The sequence below is a fragment of the Seriola dumerili genome, unplaced genomic scaffold (genome assembly GCF_002260705.1).
Source record: "Seriola dumerili isolate Sdu_G_001 unplaced genomic scaffold, Sdu_1.0 BDQW01000073.1, whole genome shotgun sequence".
NCBI lineage: Eukaryota > Metazoa > Chordata > Actinopteri > Carangiformes > Carangidae > Seriola > Seriola dumerili.
Genome location: NW_019174328.1, coordinates 6,639,148 through 6,657,728, shown reverse-complemented (window position 1 = coordinate 6,657,728; position 18,581 = coordinate 6,639,148). Strand labels below are relative to the sequence as shown.

General features: G+C 39.9%; 3 protein-coding genes across 7 annotated transcripts in view; all 3 read right to left on the bottom strand.

Moving 5' to 3' along the window:
- Positions 1-127: 127 nt before the first annotated feature.
- On the bottom strand, positions 128-4,011 carry LOC111220593 (hyaluronan-binding protein 2-like). The gene is made up of 13 exons (XM_022743720.1): positions 3,884-4,011; positions 3,537-3,639; positions 3,242-3,340; positions 2,989-3,099; positions 2,746-2,862; positions 2,535-2,645; positions 2,266-2,437; positions 2,085-2,182; positions 1,607-1,997; positions 1,341-1,483; positions 933-1,067; positions 596-741; positions 128-470 (listed from the first exon to the last, which is right to left on the bottom strand). The coding sequence occupies exons 1-13, from the start codon at positions 3,941-3,943 to the stop codon at positions 303-305; spliced, it is 1,854 nt and encodes a 617-aa protein (XP_022599441.1). The 5' UTR covers positions 3,944-4,011; the 3' UTR covers positions 128-302.
- A 1,352-nt stretch (positions 4,012-5,363) lies between these two features.
- Positions 5,364-8,160, bottom strand: LOC111220793 (probable E3 ubiquitin-protein ligase TRIML1). The gene is made up of 6 exons (XM_022744013.1): positions 8,152-8,160; positions 6,873-6,968; positions 6,469-6,702; positions 6,273-6,319; positions 6,035-6,177; positions 5,364-5,935 (listed from the first exon to the last, which is right to left on the bottom strand). The coding sequence occupies exons 1-6, from the start codon at positions 8,158-8,160 to the stop codon at positions 5,364-5,366; spliced, it is 1,101 nt and encodes a 366-aa protein (XP_022599734.1).
- A 2,476-nt stretch (positions 8,161-10,636) lies between these two features.
- Positions 10,637-18,581, bottom strand: part of ablim1 (actin binding LIM protein 1) — a 39,312-nt gene continuing 31,367 nt past the window's right edge. For 4 of the 5 annotated variants that reach the window (XM_022743667.1, XM_022743664.1, XM_022743666.1 and 1 more), the window contains 9 exons: positions 16,864-16,911; positions 14,481-14,575; positions 14,147-14,270; positions 13,838-13,899; positions 13,514-13,574; positions 13,284-13,291; positions 12,631-12,705; positions 11,525-11,605; positions 10,637-11,301 (listed from right to left, as the gene is read on the bottom strand). In XM_022743667.1, the coding sequence (XP_022599388.1) occupies positions 11,188-11,301; positions 11,525-11,605; positions 12,631-12,705; positions 13,284-13,291; positions 13,514-13,574; positions 13,838-13,899; positions 14,147-14,270; positions 14,481-14,575; positions 16,864-16,911 (668 nt within the window). In that variant the 3' untranslated portion in view covers positions 10,637-11,187. Of the gene's footprint in view, positions 11,302-11,524; positions 11,606-12,630; positions 12,706-13,283; positions 13,292-13,513; positions 13,575-13,837; positions 13,900-14,146; positions 14,271-14,480; positions 14,576-15,332; positions 15,495-16,863; positions 16,912-17,254; positions 17,360-18,113; positions 18,234-18,581 lie in introns of all 5 variants that reach the window. The other variant, XM_022743669.1, reaches the window with a different exon arrangement.

Here is an 18,581-nt window from a genome sequence, read left to right as displayed (position 1 = left end):
GAAGGAAATAGGACATTTAGATGAACAGATTTCAGGCTTTTCTGTTCTGTTCCATATGTAACAGATAAAAACCCATTCAAATGAAATGACAATGCAAATGTAGTCAATGATGAAACAGTCTGATATGTCAGATCAGATTTTTTTTTTAAAGGTTGATTTAGGGAGCATTACAATCTACAGTGACATAGACCTGAGGAGCAAAATACCAGGTTCAACTGCACAAAATCCAAAAGCTAAATCATCATGAGTGGGACTTGTTCCATTCATATCCAATCCCTTGGCTACACTGTCTGGCATGCTGCTTATGGAGATGCTGCTTGCATCTTTGATTTTATCCAGTTCAGGAAATTAGTGACTCGAGTGTAGACGCCAGGCTTGTTCTTCCTCCCACATTGGTCCCCCCAACTGACCAGGCCATAAATAACGTTGGTGTGGTTCTGCTTACAAGTCAATGGTCCTCCAGAGTCGCCCTGAAACAAGAGAACAGGTGACCAGATATAAAACCCACTACTGCCTGCAACTATGTTAAGAACCTACCCCAGGTAAGTTGGTCACATGTTAGTATGCACTTCAGTAGCAAGATTCGTCTACTAACCTGGCAGGAATCCACCCCTCCCTGCAGGTAGCCAGCACAGAACATGCTATTATCCAGGACCCTGCCATAAACCTTTGGTTCGGAGCATTTCTCCTGGTCGATCAGCAGTACATTGGCCTCCAGCAGGTGGCTGGAACCATAGTCAGCTGCAGAAAAAATAGATATAAAAAGATATAACAACAAATGCAGTTGTATCTGATGTCTTTGGTCACATGCAAATAAAATTCAAGGTTTAAAGGGGCCTTTAAAAAAAAACATTTCAACCCTTAGGTGCCTCTAAAACAAACCAGAGGATCTGCTTATATTTTGCAGCCTGGATATGCAAAAATGGTCTTACATTCTTCAGTGGCACCCCATCCAGAAATGGTACACTCCATCCCACCAGGCAGTGGGGCATCAGGCAGACAGGCTGTCTTCACAAACTGAGTTTCATTGGCACAAACTCCACCGGTACCTTCCAGCTTCAGCAAGGCTTCAAAAGTTCAAAAGTACTTAATTTCTTTACAGCACAATCTCATCATGTCTACTTTTTACTATTTTTACTGCATTTACTGTTTACTGCATAGACTACCAATACTGTAGATTTCATCAATTATATCATTACAGATGGACTATTTGACACTATCACATCCCAATCTTATTTAACTAAAAGAAAGATCGAGATACAGACGTAAAGTGCTCTCAGCATGCTCTATCTAAATTGTGGATACTATATTTGATATCAAATAAGAGAGACATGTATCACCTATGTCATTGTGTACAGCTGAATGAGTCTCCCTGTAGTTCTCATGTACAATAGCCTCTTCAACTTTTATGGTTTGCTCTGTGTGTTCTGTCACATCCTGTGACAGACTTCCCAAAACCACCTCCATGTCCTTTCTTTGTTCACTGTTCAAACACAAACAACACATGATTCGACACATGACGATTATGTCCACAAGTGTGAACCTTTCCAGAATCGATCGATGTTTTATGTTTTCTCAGATTTGTAGTCATTACGATTGTGCTTACATGCAGTGCCCAGCTGTCAGTACCCAACAGCTAGCAATGAGAACTCCTCCACAGATATGTCTGAATGGCTGGTTGGTGTTCTTTGATCTCACTTGCAGGGACACCTGCCAGGGTATTGCCCCAGGAGCGACCTTCAGACCCCCAAAAATTCGGGTCATGGCTTTTTTTGGCTGAGGCTTCCCGCAGGTGGAGAACGGTGGCGGTGCAACAGTGATCAAGGGGGTGGGAAGAGCATCAGTGGGTGCAGGAGAAGTTTGTGGAGCTTGGCTGGGCTTTACAGTGGGGATGGTAGGTGCTGGCTTGGAGTCTGCTGTAGGTTCAGGTTTTGTTGGTTGTGGCTCGGGGATAATGGGATCAGGGACTGTGGGGACAATTTCAGTCGGCGCGACATCTGGAAACACACACGCAAGAAGATAACACAACTGTTTTTGTTGCCCATGCTCATAAGCAGAAAGTTGTCTGAAGCTTTAAAGCTGACCTGATGGCACAGGACACTCTATCACATCACAGTGCTCCCACAGCAACCTGCGGCCTCTTCTGTAGAAACACCAAGGCATCGTGTCTCCATCTGGGTTTCTGTGTCATAGAAAATGTGTGAGTGACCATCCTCTTGTAGCTGTCGTTTGGAGTTTGAATACATTTATTTCTTTTCTCCTGACCTGCAGAAGTTGTGATGGCCAAGTCCATCTTTGTCCTCAAAGGAGTTGAAGGGATCAGCTCCATTCTCCAGGATGAAATGTGAGTTCCAGTAAAGGCATTCGTCACCGTCATCTGTCTCGCTCACATTGCCACGATACGACTCTCCATCATCCACATAGCAGTCATTTGGACCTAAGAAATATACCACACTCAGCAATGTAACTCAGCATATGAGTTATAATGATGTTAGCCTGGAAAATGGTAAATAATGATAGGATGTAATATTTACCAACATGGCAGAAACGTCCTCTGTACCCTGGAGGGCACTGGCAGTCAAAGTCATTACCATCAATGACACATTGTCCACCATTCCTACATGGGTTAGTCTCACACAGTGAATCTTTGGAGGAAAACAATGCACAGTGTAAGCTATCTTCCAACTGTGGAAAAAAGTGGAACAGAGATATTCTGCCTTGTTTGGATGAAGAAATACTCCTTACAACGCTTGCAGTCCGGAGGCTGGAAGGGCTCCTTGCATTTGCACTCGTAAAACGGTGGATTTGAAGTCAGCACACACTCACCACGCCCACACTTACCTCTCCTACAAGCCATTGGACCTGAGACAATAACACAATAAAGAAATGAGTTTTAGTATTAATTCCGTTTTTCTCATTTTATATTGTACATATATGACCAGTCTGCAGTCCAACAACATGGTTGAACAAAAGGGATTTTTTTCAAACCTTTCTGGCATCTCCTTCCCTTGAAAGGTCTGGGACAGTCACATTTGAATCTTCTCTTGTTTTTCTCCTTACACACTCCGTTGTTAAGGCAAGGGTTTGGGTTGCATTGGCCTGAGAGACGGGGAACATTAAGGAACAATCATAAGCTTTAAATGAGAGCTTTCTAATACAATGTAGCCTGTTCATGCAACATTACACAAATTGGTATTACAGTAATATGTTTGAAAGAATACCTGATAGTTCACTCTCTTACCTTCTGGCTCTTGAATTTCAAAAAGCCAGTCAGAATTACTTTGGTCATCATCATCGTCATCATCACCAGAAACTCCATCTATGACCTCAAAGAAGAAGTCTAGAACAGTGTTTTTCCATTAGATATGAAGCATTGTTGGCTTCCCCTCTCTCCCTATAAAACTTGCAGATAGTTCAGTAGGGTGAGATTCACTGTTGTTAACAGTAAAGCAGTGTGAGGACTTACAGGACACTAAATGTCAAATATTGTTCTACATATAATGTGTTATGCACATTTATTTTAAAAAGGTATTTACCTTCAATTATATCCTTAAATCTTCCTCTCTTTTTCCCATGTTGGCCATGCTCATGATCTTGGTCATGATGATGATGATGTTTTTTGTCCTTTTTACGTTTCAGCTGAAAAAAAAAAACATTCCCATGGCAGCACCACATAAGAAATCACAATGATAAAAAAGTGCACTTGCTTAGTAGAATTTGAATTCATTAATTAATCTCTCAAAACATAAATGTGGACAACAAGCTCTACTGCAGTTTATTCACAGCTAAATCCATTATCAAACAATGCAACATTATAAATAAGTGCCAATATATTTGCTTATTGCTACACAATTGCTGTATAATACAAACAGTAAGTACATACTTCAGCAGGTATGAGCAGCACCGCTAAGAAGAGGCAAAAGAAGAGGAGCTTTAGGTTCATGATGTCAGCGGATCAGGGGACATCCAGGAGAGTAAAATGAGAGTGTGCTGTCTGGCAGATCACTCACACTTTTCTAAACATTTGTGGAAGTACACTAACCTTTGATTCGCGGGGGTTCTCTGGCATCCACACTTGTTGCTGAGTCAGTTATATTGATTTTAGCTGTGCTCTTGGATAGTTTTTTTTTTTTACAATAATAATAATAATAGGCAGAATACTGTTCATGAATTTTTGACAAATGAATGGCACAAAATCAATATCACTGTCTCTGCCACCTTTGAAGCATTTTCCGTATTGAAATTCATTCAAATGAATTTTGACAAAAAGGCTAAGCATACACTCAGATTCAACACAAAGGCTCAGAGAGCATATTTGCAGTGAGCAAGTTGTTTGTTTGAATGTTTGAACCTTGGATCCTCGTAAACTAGGTGCATTTCAGGATGAGTTATTGTGTGCTTTTTTAGATCTCTATATATATTTACAAAAGTGGAATACTTTTGCGATGATTATATTTTAAAATAAATATACTATAAGATCTCTTGTATATGAGTGTTCATAACATTTATCACATCCAAATAAAACAGAAACTTTTTTAAACAATATTTTGTTACAGAAGGAGAATATATAAAACTCAAAATGCATAAAACACTTCTTGACCCTTTTTCTTAGTTTATCTGCCATTGGGATAAAAGTCTCCTTCAACATGATTCTTATGGAGCTCTCTTGCAACTGGAGATTTTCTTCTTCTCTGTATCATGAAATACATTCAGTTATTTCAAAAAGGAGCAAATAGCAGGTGTACCACTTTCTAATATGGCAGCCTTTCTAAAGGGATTTTAGGTTGTACCTATTGCCTTTATTGAGCATTAATAAAACATTTGTAATGCTTTATAAATTATGTTTATCCTCCTCCTGCATGAAACTTGCGTTATCTCTCTGGAAACTCCTGGACTGTTTGGCCACTTACCTTGGTGACTGATTGCCATGACATTTTGTCCAGACATTCATGGTCACCTAGAAGATGAATCCTACTGACTTTAGTGATTGCCTGACTTTTTCTCTAGCATCACTATCAGGTCAAAGTTTTCCCTTATCTTGTGAAGTAGCTTAACATCTAACATCCTTCCCATCAGCCTCAGCAGTATTTTGTGATTATTGCTAATTAGCAGATGTTGACATGCTAGCATGCTAAACTATTACGGGGAAGATGGTAAGTGCATAGCTACTAAACAATAGCATGTTAGCCTGCTTACGTTAGCATTTAGCTCAAAGAACCATGATAGAGATTTTAGCGTGGCTATCAACTCTTAGTCCTGTTTAATTACTAACAAAGCCAGTAGTTACAATTTACAGTATGGGTCTTTACAATTGGTGCCTTATTAGAAAGTAGTGTTTAAAAGCTTTTCTGTGGTGCTACTAGTCAGAGATCACTGGTTGGAGATGGAGCATTACAGATTACAATAGGCTTTGCATTGGCGCCATTGTGGTCATGGCCAGGACACAGGGCCAGGTGGAGGCAGTCTGAGAAGGTTCCTGCACAGAACGAGAACAGCGGTGTCATTTTGTCTGCCTCGAGAAACGTCACCAATCCTGCAGGGAAACTACACAATATACCAATCCGAGAGAAGCGTTTTGTGAAAGGCAACTGATGGGGCACCCCTCCGTGCCAGGCTGTATACTCCCCATCAAAAAACTCAACGCACCAAGACTCCTCCCCCCGGCCCAGCCAGCAATCCTCAGTGGTTCCCTTGCGAGGAATTTTGGGGTAGGTAATACCTAGCTCCCAGTAGGTCTTCCCAGTCACATCAATCTCCCAGTAATGGCGACCAAAGGTGAAGCCTTGCAAGCTGATGACATTGAGGGTGGTGTCAAAGCGTCCAGGGAGATCCTGAAGTTGCTGCCAGGTGTCCGTGTAGGTGGCACTGTCACCTTGGTGGGAGATGATCAGCTTTGGGTGGGCCGTCTGTGGATCCAGACACACCTCACTGGAATCTGGAGACCAATATTCAACATTTTTATATAAAAAAAGGCAACATATTAAAGAGGTCCAATAGTGGTTATAAACACTATAGAAATAAAGTGTGAACTGACAACTCTTGATGAGTTTCTTGATTATAGGTGTTTGCGAGCAGATAAGCAGAAGCATGTTGTTGGTGAGGCTGAGGATCTGTTCAGCTTTAGCCTCGTCCAGGGTCACGCTGCTCGGATCAGTCCTGTTGAGCAGATCCATCACTCTGGAGGAGGCAGACCATAGTAAGAAACATCAGTTTTTGCTCGACTGCTTCTTATTGAAGAGTTTTCTTTAATTAATTATGACCTGATTCCATACCTGTCCACTGTCTCCATGTCTTGCTGTTCAGGGTATGAAAAGAAAGACTGAGGAAAAGCAGAAAAATTAAGATTAAATGCATTTTGAAAACAAAATGTTTCATATCATAACACTTATAGTTCCCATACACAAATGAGAGGGTAAATATGAAATTTCAAATCATATTTGATCCAGTGGATATTTCAAGTTTAATCACCATTGAATCAGGCTCTGTATCGGTCTGGTCTAGTGCCACAGTGAGTCTGGCCAGGTCCTGCTCTATCTCCTGGATTAGAGAACAGTTCCTCTCCATCAGTCCATCCAGAGCAGAGACCGCAGCCCGCTCCTCCATCTCCAGATGGGACAGGGTAATCCTCAGGTCCTCATCCAGAACGGCCTGGATCTCCCGATATTTCCTTATGATATTCTCCCTTATCACTGTGGACTTTTTCTGATCAGGCATAAGTATTTATGAGTTTATTATGTTGCCTAATCACAGGTCTAATTATACTGTCAGTATTTTTGTTGCAAGATAACAAATTCTTAAATGTAAGGTCTCAACAAAGACAGAAACGAATTCATGTTGTGGCAAAATTTCAGCACTGACTGGTCTGAACTTACAGTGATTTCTGATTGCCGTGCTGCCAGTTTCTTCAGTCTGTATTTCACTGCTTCTCTTTGCTTCTTTAGACTCTCCTGTTGCTTTTCTAATGTCTCCTGTAGAAAGGGTTGCACACATTCAGCACAGCTCCATTCAACATCATCAAAGTGGTCTTGGCCTTATTATTTGGGGTGAGGTGCAGCTGCAGAAGCAGTTTATCATGGGACTTGTTGCTACAACTCAATCAAGCTAAAAACTGTTTCCAATCAAACTCCTCATAGCAATTACATGATCGACGTTGTGCAGTGTTGTGACTCCAGATGCAAGTATCTGTCTTCCATATTCTAAGTATTTGTCAGAACTGCCTTCTCCAGGAGGAAGAGCAGATAACACTTTATCTTACAGCCCATGATTTAGAATTAGATTTAGAAGAATCAGGTGTTGATCAAATATTTACTGTTTCCTACTGGTACAAGATCATAGGGGAGCAATGGACTAACAACTACATATTTTATCAAATCAATTATACACTAAGTAATCAAAGGGTACAGTACTGTATTGTGAAACAAAACTGAAGTTTGGAAAAAAAAATAGTGTCAGCAACCATTTTCTTATTGTGTAATTAAAATGTAAAAAGAAGAGAACAACCACACATTCATATATTATATATTACAGCCTGCATACTTTGTTTTTATTGTGTAATCAAAAAAATTAAAATAATGATCATTAAACAATTAAGATTAACCCTGTTTGAGTATCTGTGTTCTTCTATCACATTACTTTGTTATAGTTTTTTTTTTCCCTCAGACGACAACAGGACGCTTCTACAGCTGTGTATGCAAGAAAGGAACATTTGTTTTCTGCTCCATTGAACCTGTTATGCTGTACCTGTGAATGAATATGCTGCTGGAGCAAATTTCCAAAAGTATAGACCCATTTCTTGACTTGGCCTAATTAACAATGAATATTATGAAGTAGAAGACATAAATATGACACAAGTAAATCACTGGAGAGTGAATGGTAGCTGTGATACTACAACATGAATTTTATATTACACAGTAAGAATAAGGAATGTGGGCTGTAAAACAATGTGGCTGTTCTCCTTGTTTTACTGTTGTTAACTGTTTTTCTTTTTTCAAAGTTCCGTTTTGTTTCCCAGCACTGTACCCACAATACTTGAGTATAATTTATTTCTCCTTTCCTTTAAAATGCTAAATTGTTACTCCCTTGTAGACTTGTTTTTGTCCACTGTACCTACATTAAAGTGCCAGTAGGAACAAGTAAGTGTCTAATTGGTACCTGATGCATACGAAATTACAATCAAACATTGAAAATTATGATGAATTATTGAGTCTATAGTCATTAACATTTGTCCCACAATAATTCCCCTTGTAGACCATACTGGTGTGATTGTGAATTTTTATTTGTTACTAGAAATTTCATCATGCCACCACTGCTGACCATTTTCCAAAGCACACAATAGTTTTCTGCGCTGTTAAAAGTCCCCTTCCACTCCACTTGCTTATTGTTACCTCACTTGGATGCTTCACTGTGCAGAGTGATGTATGTGCAGAGTTTGACAGCAGCTGTTTACACATTCATGTGGTGAAGGGGGAGAGTTTCTCTGTGCTCCCCGTCAATCTGAGTTTAACATGTGCATATATAGGATGATTTTGTAACATCGCAACTTTAGAGGTTTGTCGTCCAATATAATACAAATAATACAAAGTTACACAAGATCTCAAGATTGATGTGTTGAGAACCTCCAGCACACATGCACTGACAATGGATTTCTCAGTGAAGTAGGAGACATCTTGTGTGTAGTAGTTTGACCATTTTTAACTGGTTTATTTAACTTTTTGTGGAAGAACAATAACACACAAACTTTTATTTATTAAGTATTTATGAGTATTTTTATGTCTTATAACGTGTCTGGAGGAGGTCTTCCTGCCATCCAGGGATCCATTACTCGTCATTTCAGTAAATATGGAAATTAAAATTGGAGAGGTAAGTAGGGCTAATCCATGCCTTTTTTGTCAAAGTGAAATTATCGCCCTGGGGTAATTAAGTCAAAGTCTAGCAGTGTCTTGTACGGTCTAACTGACAGTGCTGTAATGTGTAAAGTGAGAAGCGCTGACGTCTGATATTTACAGAAAGGGCTGTAAATCTGAACCAATTTTACCCATCAAAGTCTTTTTTACAGTACTGTTACGTGTGTGAAAAAAGTTTGTCTAAAGCCTTTCAGAGGGAGCTCTGCCATTTCTGATAAATGTCCTCAAATGATGTCACATGAGTTAGTGTGGGTTATCTCTGAAGGCTACAAGTCTGAAAATGATCATTTGAGGGTGTAGAATTATAGAGTGAGACCTTTGTAGGTAACTCCTCATCTTTGACCAAGGCTAACAGCTCAAGGCTACATTAGCCACTACCAGCATAACACATCTAATGCATCTCCAAACAAAAGGTCAGAAGTCATGTTGCATTGTGGGTAAAGTAGCCACCAGGTTTTCACAAGAGATAAGAATGTGCGGAGTAAAAATGACAATATCTCTGGTTCTGCGGCATCGATTTTGATGCAGACAACTTTGTTTTTTTAAATGTTCATCATTATTTTATGCTAGCACAACACTAAATCTGTGGAGTACTCTTTTATTAAGAGTTAGCTGCTTTGCTTTCATGAATATACAAAGATGTTGAAAATGCAAGCCCAGAGGATAAACAATAGGAAACCATGGATATCATAAATAGGATAATAGGATTTGGAAACGTGAGCCAAGTCTTACATGTCTTGCCTTACTACTTGCACTTAAATGCATCAATCTGGAAGAGGTGTAACTATCATTGTTTGTAACTAGCATAACAGAAGGCTACTTACATAATGTTCACAGTGAAGCTTAATCTTTCTAAAGCAAGATTCAAATAGCAAAATGGTTTTTAAAACCTTCCTCCATGAATTAAGTAGCTGCTTGGAATGATGGACAACCTTATTAGTTAATTTTAAAAAACTGTGGCACGCTATGGAAAATGGTCAATTATATTGAATATGCAGCACAGGATTTGTTGTAAATGGTCGATGGTCTCAAGGTAAAATCTGTAATCAAGTAATGTATTTATAGTTGTATATGTACTGAATAAAACATGCTGTAAATATTTGCACTAGAGTATAATGCCTAAAGTGTGGAAAAAGATGTGTCTTCACAGGGGCCCCAACTAATCAGAGTTTGTATAGAAGCTCAAAAGACTCCACCCTCTGACTGGTCCTGTAAAAGTCAGCCAGTCCTCAGACTACCTCTCACCCTGTGTAACGTCACTGAAACACAGTGTTTATTGGTGAAATGCAAAGAAGAAAACAGAGAGCAGAAAAGAGTCTGTGGGTACCTTTGGTATAGCCGAGGATCATATGGTTTGTGGTGATTTAAAGCTTTATTGGCTTAGATTTCAATACAACAAATGGCAGTGTGGGTTTTCATTTATAAAACAGTACTTTCAAATACAGTTGCTTCTTACATTATGTGTTTTATCTATTTGTTAGTTACTGGATGTTGGATATGGCAATAAAATATATTAAGATTTGTATTTCCAATACATGTAAAGGGAGAGTGTGTGGCCATGTTTATGAGAGCCTGAGAAGAGAGACGTTTTCTTTTTGTCAGGGTCAGATGAATGTTTGGCGTGTACAGTAGCCAGGGGAAGGAGACTGATGATGTGTAGGTGCTTGGATGATTCATTTCCATGTAGATCCAGAGAAACAGTTGGTGGGTCAGCTGACTGCTTTCCCATTGCCTTTTTTTTTTTTTTTTTAATTCAAAGACTCACTGAGCCGATTCTTGCAAACTTTGGACTAAAACTGTTTCAGCCCAAGCGAAGGAAAGCTGACACATGTTCAAGCTACGAGCATGGACATTTCGTAAATGGCGCCATGAGTTTCTACTGTACTTACAAAGTTCCACAGGAATCAACAGCAACAAATAGTAGGAATAAACAAGCAAGAAACAAAGGAAAGCAGTTCCACTCAAAGCAAAGCAAGAAGTAAAACAAGCGCGGTCAAACCAAATAACATGACCCTATTTATCATTCATTCTCATTCTTTGTCATTTTTGAACATGGAAGAGATTCCCATTCCTTGTTTCCTGTGCAAGTCTAACTGGACAAGTCTTTCAGCTCACAGTCTCAGGAAGCATCAGAGCAAAAAGAGTCCATTTCATGGCTTCCTTGATTATGTCAGGATAAAACAAAAAACCAGAAGAAAAGGAAATAAACCAAAACCTACATCTAGATTACAGTTGTTGTGTGCTATCTGAGTGAATGTACAGTATATGCATGCTGCTCTGAGTGCTAGAAGAGCTTGGCCTTCTTTTTCATGTCGTTGCGTTTCCACAGGGGAAGCCTGTCAAACTCCTGGATCTCCATTCCAAAGATGTCAAAGAACGTTTCAGGTGCTAAGTGGCGCTAGAATTGAGAACAAAGGTGGAGAAAACAAAGGAGGGGAGGGTGGGAGGGGAGGGGGGTGTTTGTGGTTAGCACCAAAGCCATAAAAAGGGTCAATGCAAAAATGACAAGAAGCAATGGATACTGCACATTCCTTGCTACAATTGTATTTGTGTAACATGCTATTTACACAAAGTAGAGAAATCCAGTATCAATTGCGGACAGTCAGGTGGAAAACTGATACCTCCAGTCTGGTTCTGTCCACATCCCTGGGCAGTTTAGCTCTCCCTCTACTGGTTATCATGAGCATTTCATAGGGGTACACCTTCAGAAGGAGACACTCATCAGTGAACAGGTCAAACCTACAAGCTAGAGTCAAGCTTAAAAAAAAACCTTACAAACCATTTTTATTAAACAAACTACAAAATTTGGATATTTTGGTAATTCTGACTGTGACAAAGGGAACACTGGGTGGGAGAACAGGAAGGTGACAGGAGGCTGACTGGGAGTGAGAGTTGTTTTTTTTCATGTTGTTGGGGAAATGTGTGGTGATATGGTGTGCACACATTTTTGGTGTAGAAATGTACAATAGATTAGGTAAGGGCAAAAACAGGAACAGAGTTATGCAACAGTCCGTATTTTTAGAGTAATTTAATGCAAACTAAAAAAAGAACTAACATCAATAATGTAGGCCAAGTAAATCCACCTGGGAATGTTTGTCCTGGAAAACTGAGGTGCTTCTACTTTTCTAAATAACTAATTCCTTCTGTACAAGAACAAACTGGCAAATAATAGTTGGTATTTTATTGGAAATGCTCAATAATAAGCAACTAGAAGTTCTGTGAGGCCTCTAACCAACTCATATCCACACAGTAGTGTGTCCGCTCCCTTATATACTACACAGTATATAGTGATATGAGTTGTTTGGATGACAATTTGGGCATTGGATTCTCCACTGTATGCTGCATACAGTATCCAGCCACTGTAAATCAAAGCTATGTGCAGATGAGCATGGAGAAGCCAGCATGCTAAGCGCTAGTGACTCGGCAGCTCCTGAAGCAGCATGCTAAATCAGGAACCCAGCTAATGTGAGTCTTTCACTTCCAGTAAAAATAACTTTAATCTCCCTATTTCTTCTACCAATGTCCCTGTTCAACGGAGGTAAATACAACACGCTAATTATATCTATTTCATCCTCATCGTTTTGAGCTGGTTAGACTCTCTCTCTAAATGTATCCTTATTTACAAGTTAGAAATGTACTTGAATAAGTGAACGATATATAAGTTTTGTAACATATATCAGTGTGGATTACAATGTTGTCGTCAGTACAAAAAGAAGAAGATACTTGCTTTTGGTTCCAACATATTAGGCATAGATACTCCCCTGTCCATCCTTGCAAGTGCTGCACGGCCATCCTTAATGTGCTAAAGAATAGAACATACACAAATGTAATATAGTGGAAGGGGACTGCAGGGTTAATGGCATGAACATGTCCACTAATGACAGTGGGCACAGTTTTCACTCGATGGAGCAAGTAACTTGGATACTGTTCAGTATCTTAATAAGTATTAAAGATGGGCATATGTTTACATGTTTTCTGAGAGTGGTTCTCTGGTAGAGTATTTTTTTAAATATAGTATATAGATGATATATATGATAGCTATAGTATGTTATAGCGGGGTATTGGAAATCATATATTTAAATGTGACATTTAGCTTGAGTCATAACACTGGTAAACAACACACAGAACAAGACATGAGGCCATGATAGTACATTGCATTTACAGTACACTGGTTCAGCTACTGGGCAGTGCATGTTTGGGCATTTGAAATCACTGCACAGCATGCCCTGTAGTTGACATTAACCCAACAGTGACGCAAGCATGTAGCAGGAGTGGGCGGTGTGCATTCAGGGCAAAGTATCTCTTGCAACCCAAGAGCAAGCAAATATATGATGCAAGGTGAGGAAGCATGCCATATGAAAAAGCAGATGAGAGACATACCTGAAACTCTGCAGGACAAAATGGGACAGAAAATGAGACTCACAGTTAATGGTTCTGCTGTCAAATCCCCCTGCCAGGCTACTATCTACAACACTGCTGTCCCTGATATTTCAAAATGCATGTCCATTTATGTACATGTAGCAAGCCATTTCTGAGAACTGATGCTGAATAGCTCTGGTGAAACTGGCAAGAGATTTGATTGGTGGTCATATTTTAGGAGCAGCTCTCACCTCTGCCTCCTCCACACATGTCACCATAGCTGTTGTACTGGGTGAAATCTGTCGACTGGGGCTGTTGGAACACAGAGAACAAAACATCAGCAATGACAGATGGGCATTTTATTTGTGAGATAGGACAACAATGAGATTTAAATCAAATTATAATGTATAAAGTATGGACAGAATTGATGTTTCTGGCATTGGTGCCAAGATATACTGTATTTAACAAGCAATTTCTGTTACTTGGTTAATAAAGTTTTTGTGATTGCATGTGTGTTACAAACAATAGCAATCTTGTGGAAAATGAGTATAGAATAAGTATGAGTGAGGTCTCACCCGATGTAGCCCGTTCCTTCCATAGCCAGGCAAAGAGTTAGTTTTTGTTGGAGAAGTTGGATCTGAAACATAAACATTGTTCAAATTATATTTGGTTTTAGATTTAAAATGAAATAGCGCTATCTGGTTTTGTAGAAAAATGCTGCTGATCCAATCCGTAACATTTACGTCGTTTAGAGAGCTTTTCAATAATCCATACATGTTAAGAGATGCAAAGTGTTACATACAGGTGTTACATAGCACAGGTCTTGTGTCACAGTACATTGCTGACAACTCAAGAGCATATTAGCTGATGAAGCTGCTCTGTACCTGCGTCACAGTTTGTCTGTTTGGGGTCATAGCGCTGAGCGGAGAGGCTACGTGCATGACGCTCCCTGATCTGTTCTTTTTCCATCTCCTCCTTCAGAATGAGCTTCCCCAAACCAGATTGAATCTACACACACACACACAAATGATTTACAGTGCAGATAAGCATCAATCTATGGCTATTACAGTAAGAAGCCCTTCACCTCAGGCACATGATATCCAAAGATACATGTGTGTACTTAAGGCAGGGTTTTTGATTAATGTAAAATATATTGTAACTACAGTAACAATAACAGTGTGCATTTATGTTGGCATTAGTGGCTGTTATCCCCCTGACCTTGCTGAGATGTTCCTCCTGGAGCTGCTTTCTTTTCAAGGCCTCTTCTTCCTCCTCTTCTCTGGATCGTCTCCTCCCTTCTGAACCTATGGGTGCTGTGCACAAGCCCAAAAAGTTACAGAAAACACATACCCACACACCCGAAAAAGACACAAAAAAAAACATCTATTTAGCCAAAACCATGCTTCACATGTACTTGTATAGTACAACGAAGATGAAATGCTTCATCCATTGTTCAAATTTAGAGAATGACAGAAAGATATAGCTGCTTCATTTGGCTGTAGAGCAGTGAGAAATACACACAGTAAATGACAAATAGGTGGACAGTAGAACACAAATGTGAGACAGAGTTGACGAGACAGACAAACAGAGGGACTTATTGAAATATTTGGCTTGGCTGACATGACGGATGTTTACACTTCATCAATCATGTCAAGATTTTACCGGATGTCAAATACACAGAACAGCACAATGTAAGACAGACAAACAAAAGTCAGTTTGAAGTCAGTCTCAGTTATCTCTGTCCAAGTCATTTGTGGCACTATTGTGTATAGCTAGTGCACCCATCCTGTGAAGCAAGTGAACGTAAAATGGTGAAACTGATGCTACCTCAAGCAGAAAATAATATGACTGCAACAGAAACCAAACAACGCTTCTGCTTTGTGCAAGCAAAACTTAAAAGCAAGTGCTGGAACGCCTGAATAATAGCGTGAGCTCAGTGTGAAGCAGGGATGCAGTTAAGCTTTTGGGGTAGCTAGAACTGAGGAACAAGAAGAGTTAGGTTGTAATAAGGTGTCTATTGTACCGCTTGAAGGTAGCAGTGCAAGCATGCCCATCAGGAGCCTACTGTACCTAATACAGCGAGAGAGTAGGGCCAATGATCGCCCTCACTCCATGAGCTGTCATCCGGAGAGGGAGCATGGGCAGCGGGGAAGGTGGCGGATCTGATGATGTCATCAGCAGACTTGCTTTGACGTGCTATGGCAGCTGTATCTAGGTTGGTAATCATGGGAACTGATCTATCAGTGTCTGGGTCACAGTCTCAACCAAAGGTAAACATCAAAGAACCATCAGATCGTCGGGCTCAACGATCATTTAATCTTGGTTCATAGTGGTTTAAAATAAAAGCCATCTACAATGCAAAAAATGTCTTTCCTAACAAGTCACTAAATATTGGATGGATCCTTAAATCTAATCTTCTCAAACAAGTGGTGAAGAACTGCCAGAGGCTAAGAGTGAGTGTGGTTTGTGTGACATCTTCCACAAGCGAGATTGTACCTGGTCTGAGAAACATCAGTTAATTGTGAATGAAAAGTTAAGTTCGTTTAAGTTCATTACATTTGGCATTACTGGGTCAGTTCAACGTATCTCTCTTCTCTACATGTGCTGCTGTTGCACTACATTTTAGCATATCACAGATAAACATTTCAATGGATTTATCACGAAAGTAAAACAAGAAGTAAATACAACGTAGGAGGAGTTTTGCTGTGTTCCTTGTGTTCTTTGTCAGGCTGCCATCTAACTCTTGGAAAATCAGTTGTCATTATCCTGTAATTCTCACAACTCCTTTACATAATTTCGTTTTAAGGGCTTACTATTATTACTGTGACTTGTTAAGATAGACAATGTGCAGTGTAAAAATAGCTCCAGGTCAGACAGAAGAGGATTGGAGACAGACTTCAAACAGTGCTCATACATTGAGACTGGGGATGACTACATGGTTAGATGAATACACAGTTTCACTTGTTTAACAAAAGCATTTTCAGTAAAGAGCCGAGCTCAATAACATTAATTATTCAGCGGTTCCCAACCTTTTTGGTCTGAGATATCCCCACAGTCCTGTCAGACCCCTTCATCGATTCCCACCTGTCATGTTCCGAATGTACACTACCACTGATTATATTTTCATATGATGGAACTGTCAGTATTTAGCTTCATTTGGTCAGCAATCGTGCTTCCATCACTTGCAGTGAGGCTGAATGTTTTAACCATTTATCTGTTACTTGTAGCAAACTATTTAAACTTTTAATCCATTACTTTTAGCGATCTAATTCAACAGTGTACACATGACTTTTACCAAACAATTTCAATTTGTTTGTTATGTTTACCTATTTCCACCTTTTATCCATTACTTTTAGCAATCTCATTCAACAGTTTATCCATTACTTGTAGCTAGCGATTTCAAACTTTTATCCTTTACTTTTAGCTACCCGTTTAAACTTCTAGGCTTGCTTGCTAACTTTTCATGCACTCTTACATAACTGCAACTTGTAGTGTTTAGGTGTTACCCCTGGTTGGGAATCACATAGATCTCACCTAGAATATATATGATATCCCTGCTCTTTTTACAGTAAAATATACTATACTTTAAGAGGAAAGGTACCGTGTTGTTTGTAGATGGGTGGTTTTCTGTAGATGTTACTCCCTTGATCTGAAAATATTCAAATACAGACAGAAAAGACATTTACGGAGTATACAGGGCCTGTATTATACAAATTAAAAATCAATTTTTAACATCTCAACACCATTATATTGAATGTCACCCTTTTTCCTGTGAGAGATCTGTATAGTTATGAAGAAAGAGAGGAAAAAGCAAAACCTGATCCCAAATGAAGTATAATGCCATAGCTAGATAGATAGATAGATAGATAGATAGATAGATAGATAGATAGATAGATAGATAGATAGATAGATAGATAGATAGATAGAAAGAAAGAAAGAAAGAAAGAAAGAAAGAAGGGACGAGCAGTGACAGGGTGCGCTCCAGCTCCTACCTGGGAGGTGGAAATGTTTAGGGGTCTGAGAGAGAGGCGGGGTGACCGGCCGGCTGTCAGGCCTGAGCGGAAGGGGGGAGCTCCGGCCACTTGGCGGGTCAGTGCCTCCAGTGAGAACAACCAAGAACAGAACATAAGCAGGACTAAAGGGGAACCACAATCTGAACGGTGCAACACACAGGGACCAACGGGACCAGTTGAAGTAATTTTGAGCGAATGGGAGACATTCTGTTTGGTTCTGATAAATGGAGTTAATGGAGCTGTATAATGTACAAGATGAAAGTACAAAAGCGAATCAAGCCAGCAGAGTATAAAATAGCAAGATTAAATGCTTGGGAGATATGTTATTAGTCATGAAGTATAAAGTCTGTTAGACTGTTAAGAAGTGAATACCTCTCAGCATGCAACTGCAAACTTATATGACAAAACTGTTCTTTTTATCTCAGCCTTACAGTTTACTGGAGTCCAGAGACTCATTCTGAAAATGCAAAAAAGTCATCACATCATCCAACATTCAGGGAGCTGTCAGTTTGGATATTGTATGTGGATTACTAGTATCTCTCAGGCGCAGTGCATGCAAAGCTGCAAACACAAACACAGAGCCTGTCAGTAACTTTGGCAGAGGCTGTGTTAGTCAGAGGTGAGGGAGCGCGTGTTAGTGAAGAATCAGTGCCTTGGCTGTATGGGTTAACTAAACATGGGTTTGACCATTCGGGATGGCAGTTGTAGTCTACTGAGAAATGGCGATGGACCCAAAATAACAGATGGGAAATTGAGGGGAGGTGGCATCCCAGGTGACGATGGAGATGGTGGATTGCCTTTGGGAAGGTGGTAGCAAAGAACTGAGTGGGGCCCTTACCTTGGCTATGGGGGAGGAAGTGGTGTCTGAAAGGGGAGGTAGGGCGGGAGTCACTATTTCTGGAGCCCACACTGTTACTGCACAGGGAGGAGCAGAGCTTCTGCATGCCTGTCAGAGCCTCTGCAGGGAGGGAGGTTGGGGGACAGGGGAAAAAAACCCCACGATCAGGCAGCAGAGGTGGACAATGTGGGGAGGAGATAGAAGGTGAGAAGGTGAGGGATAAAAGAAAAGGAAGATATATAGGAATCAAATGTCGAAAAGAGGAAATAAAAGACACCCAAAGTGAGAAGTAAGGTGTATTCAAGATGAACAGCAAGAAACAAGGAGTATTACACTTTGAAATCAAATGTTTCAATGGAAAGAATAGCAAGACCAGGAGAAATTGTGTTAAAGGTGCAAAATTGACTTTAAGGTTGTTATTCTGCAAAAGGAGGGATTGTTCATCATGTCAAACCAAAGTATAACAAG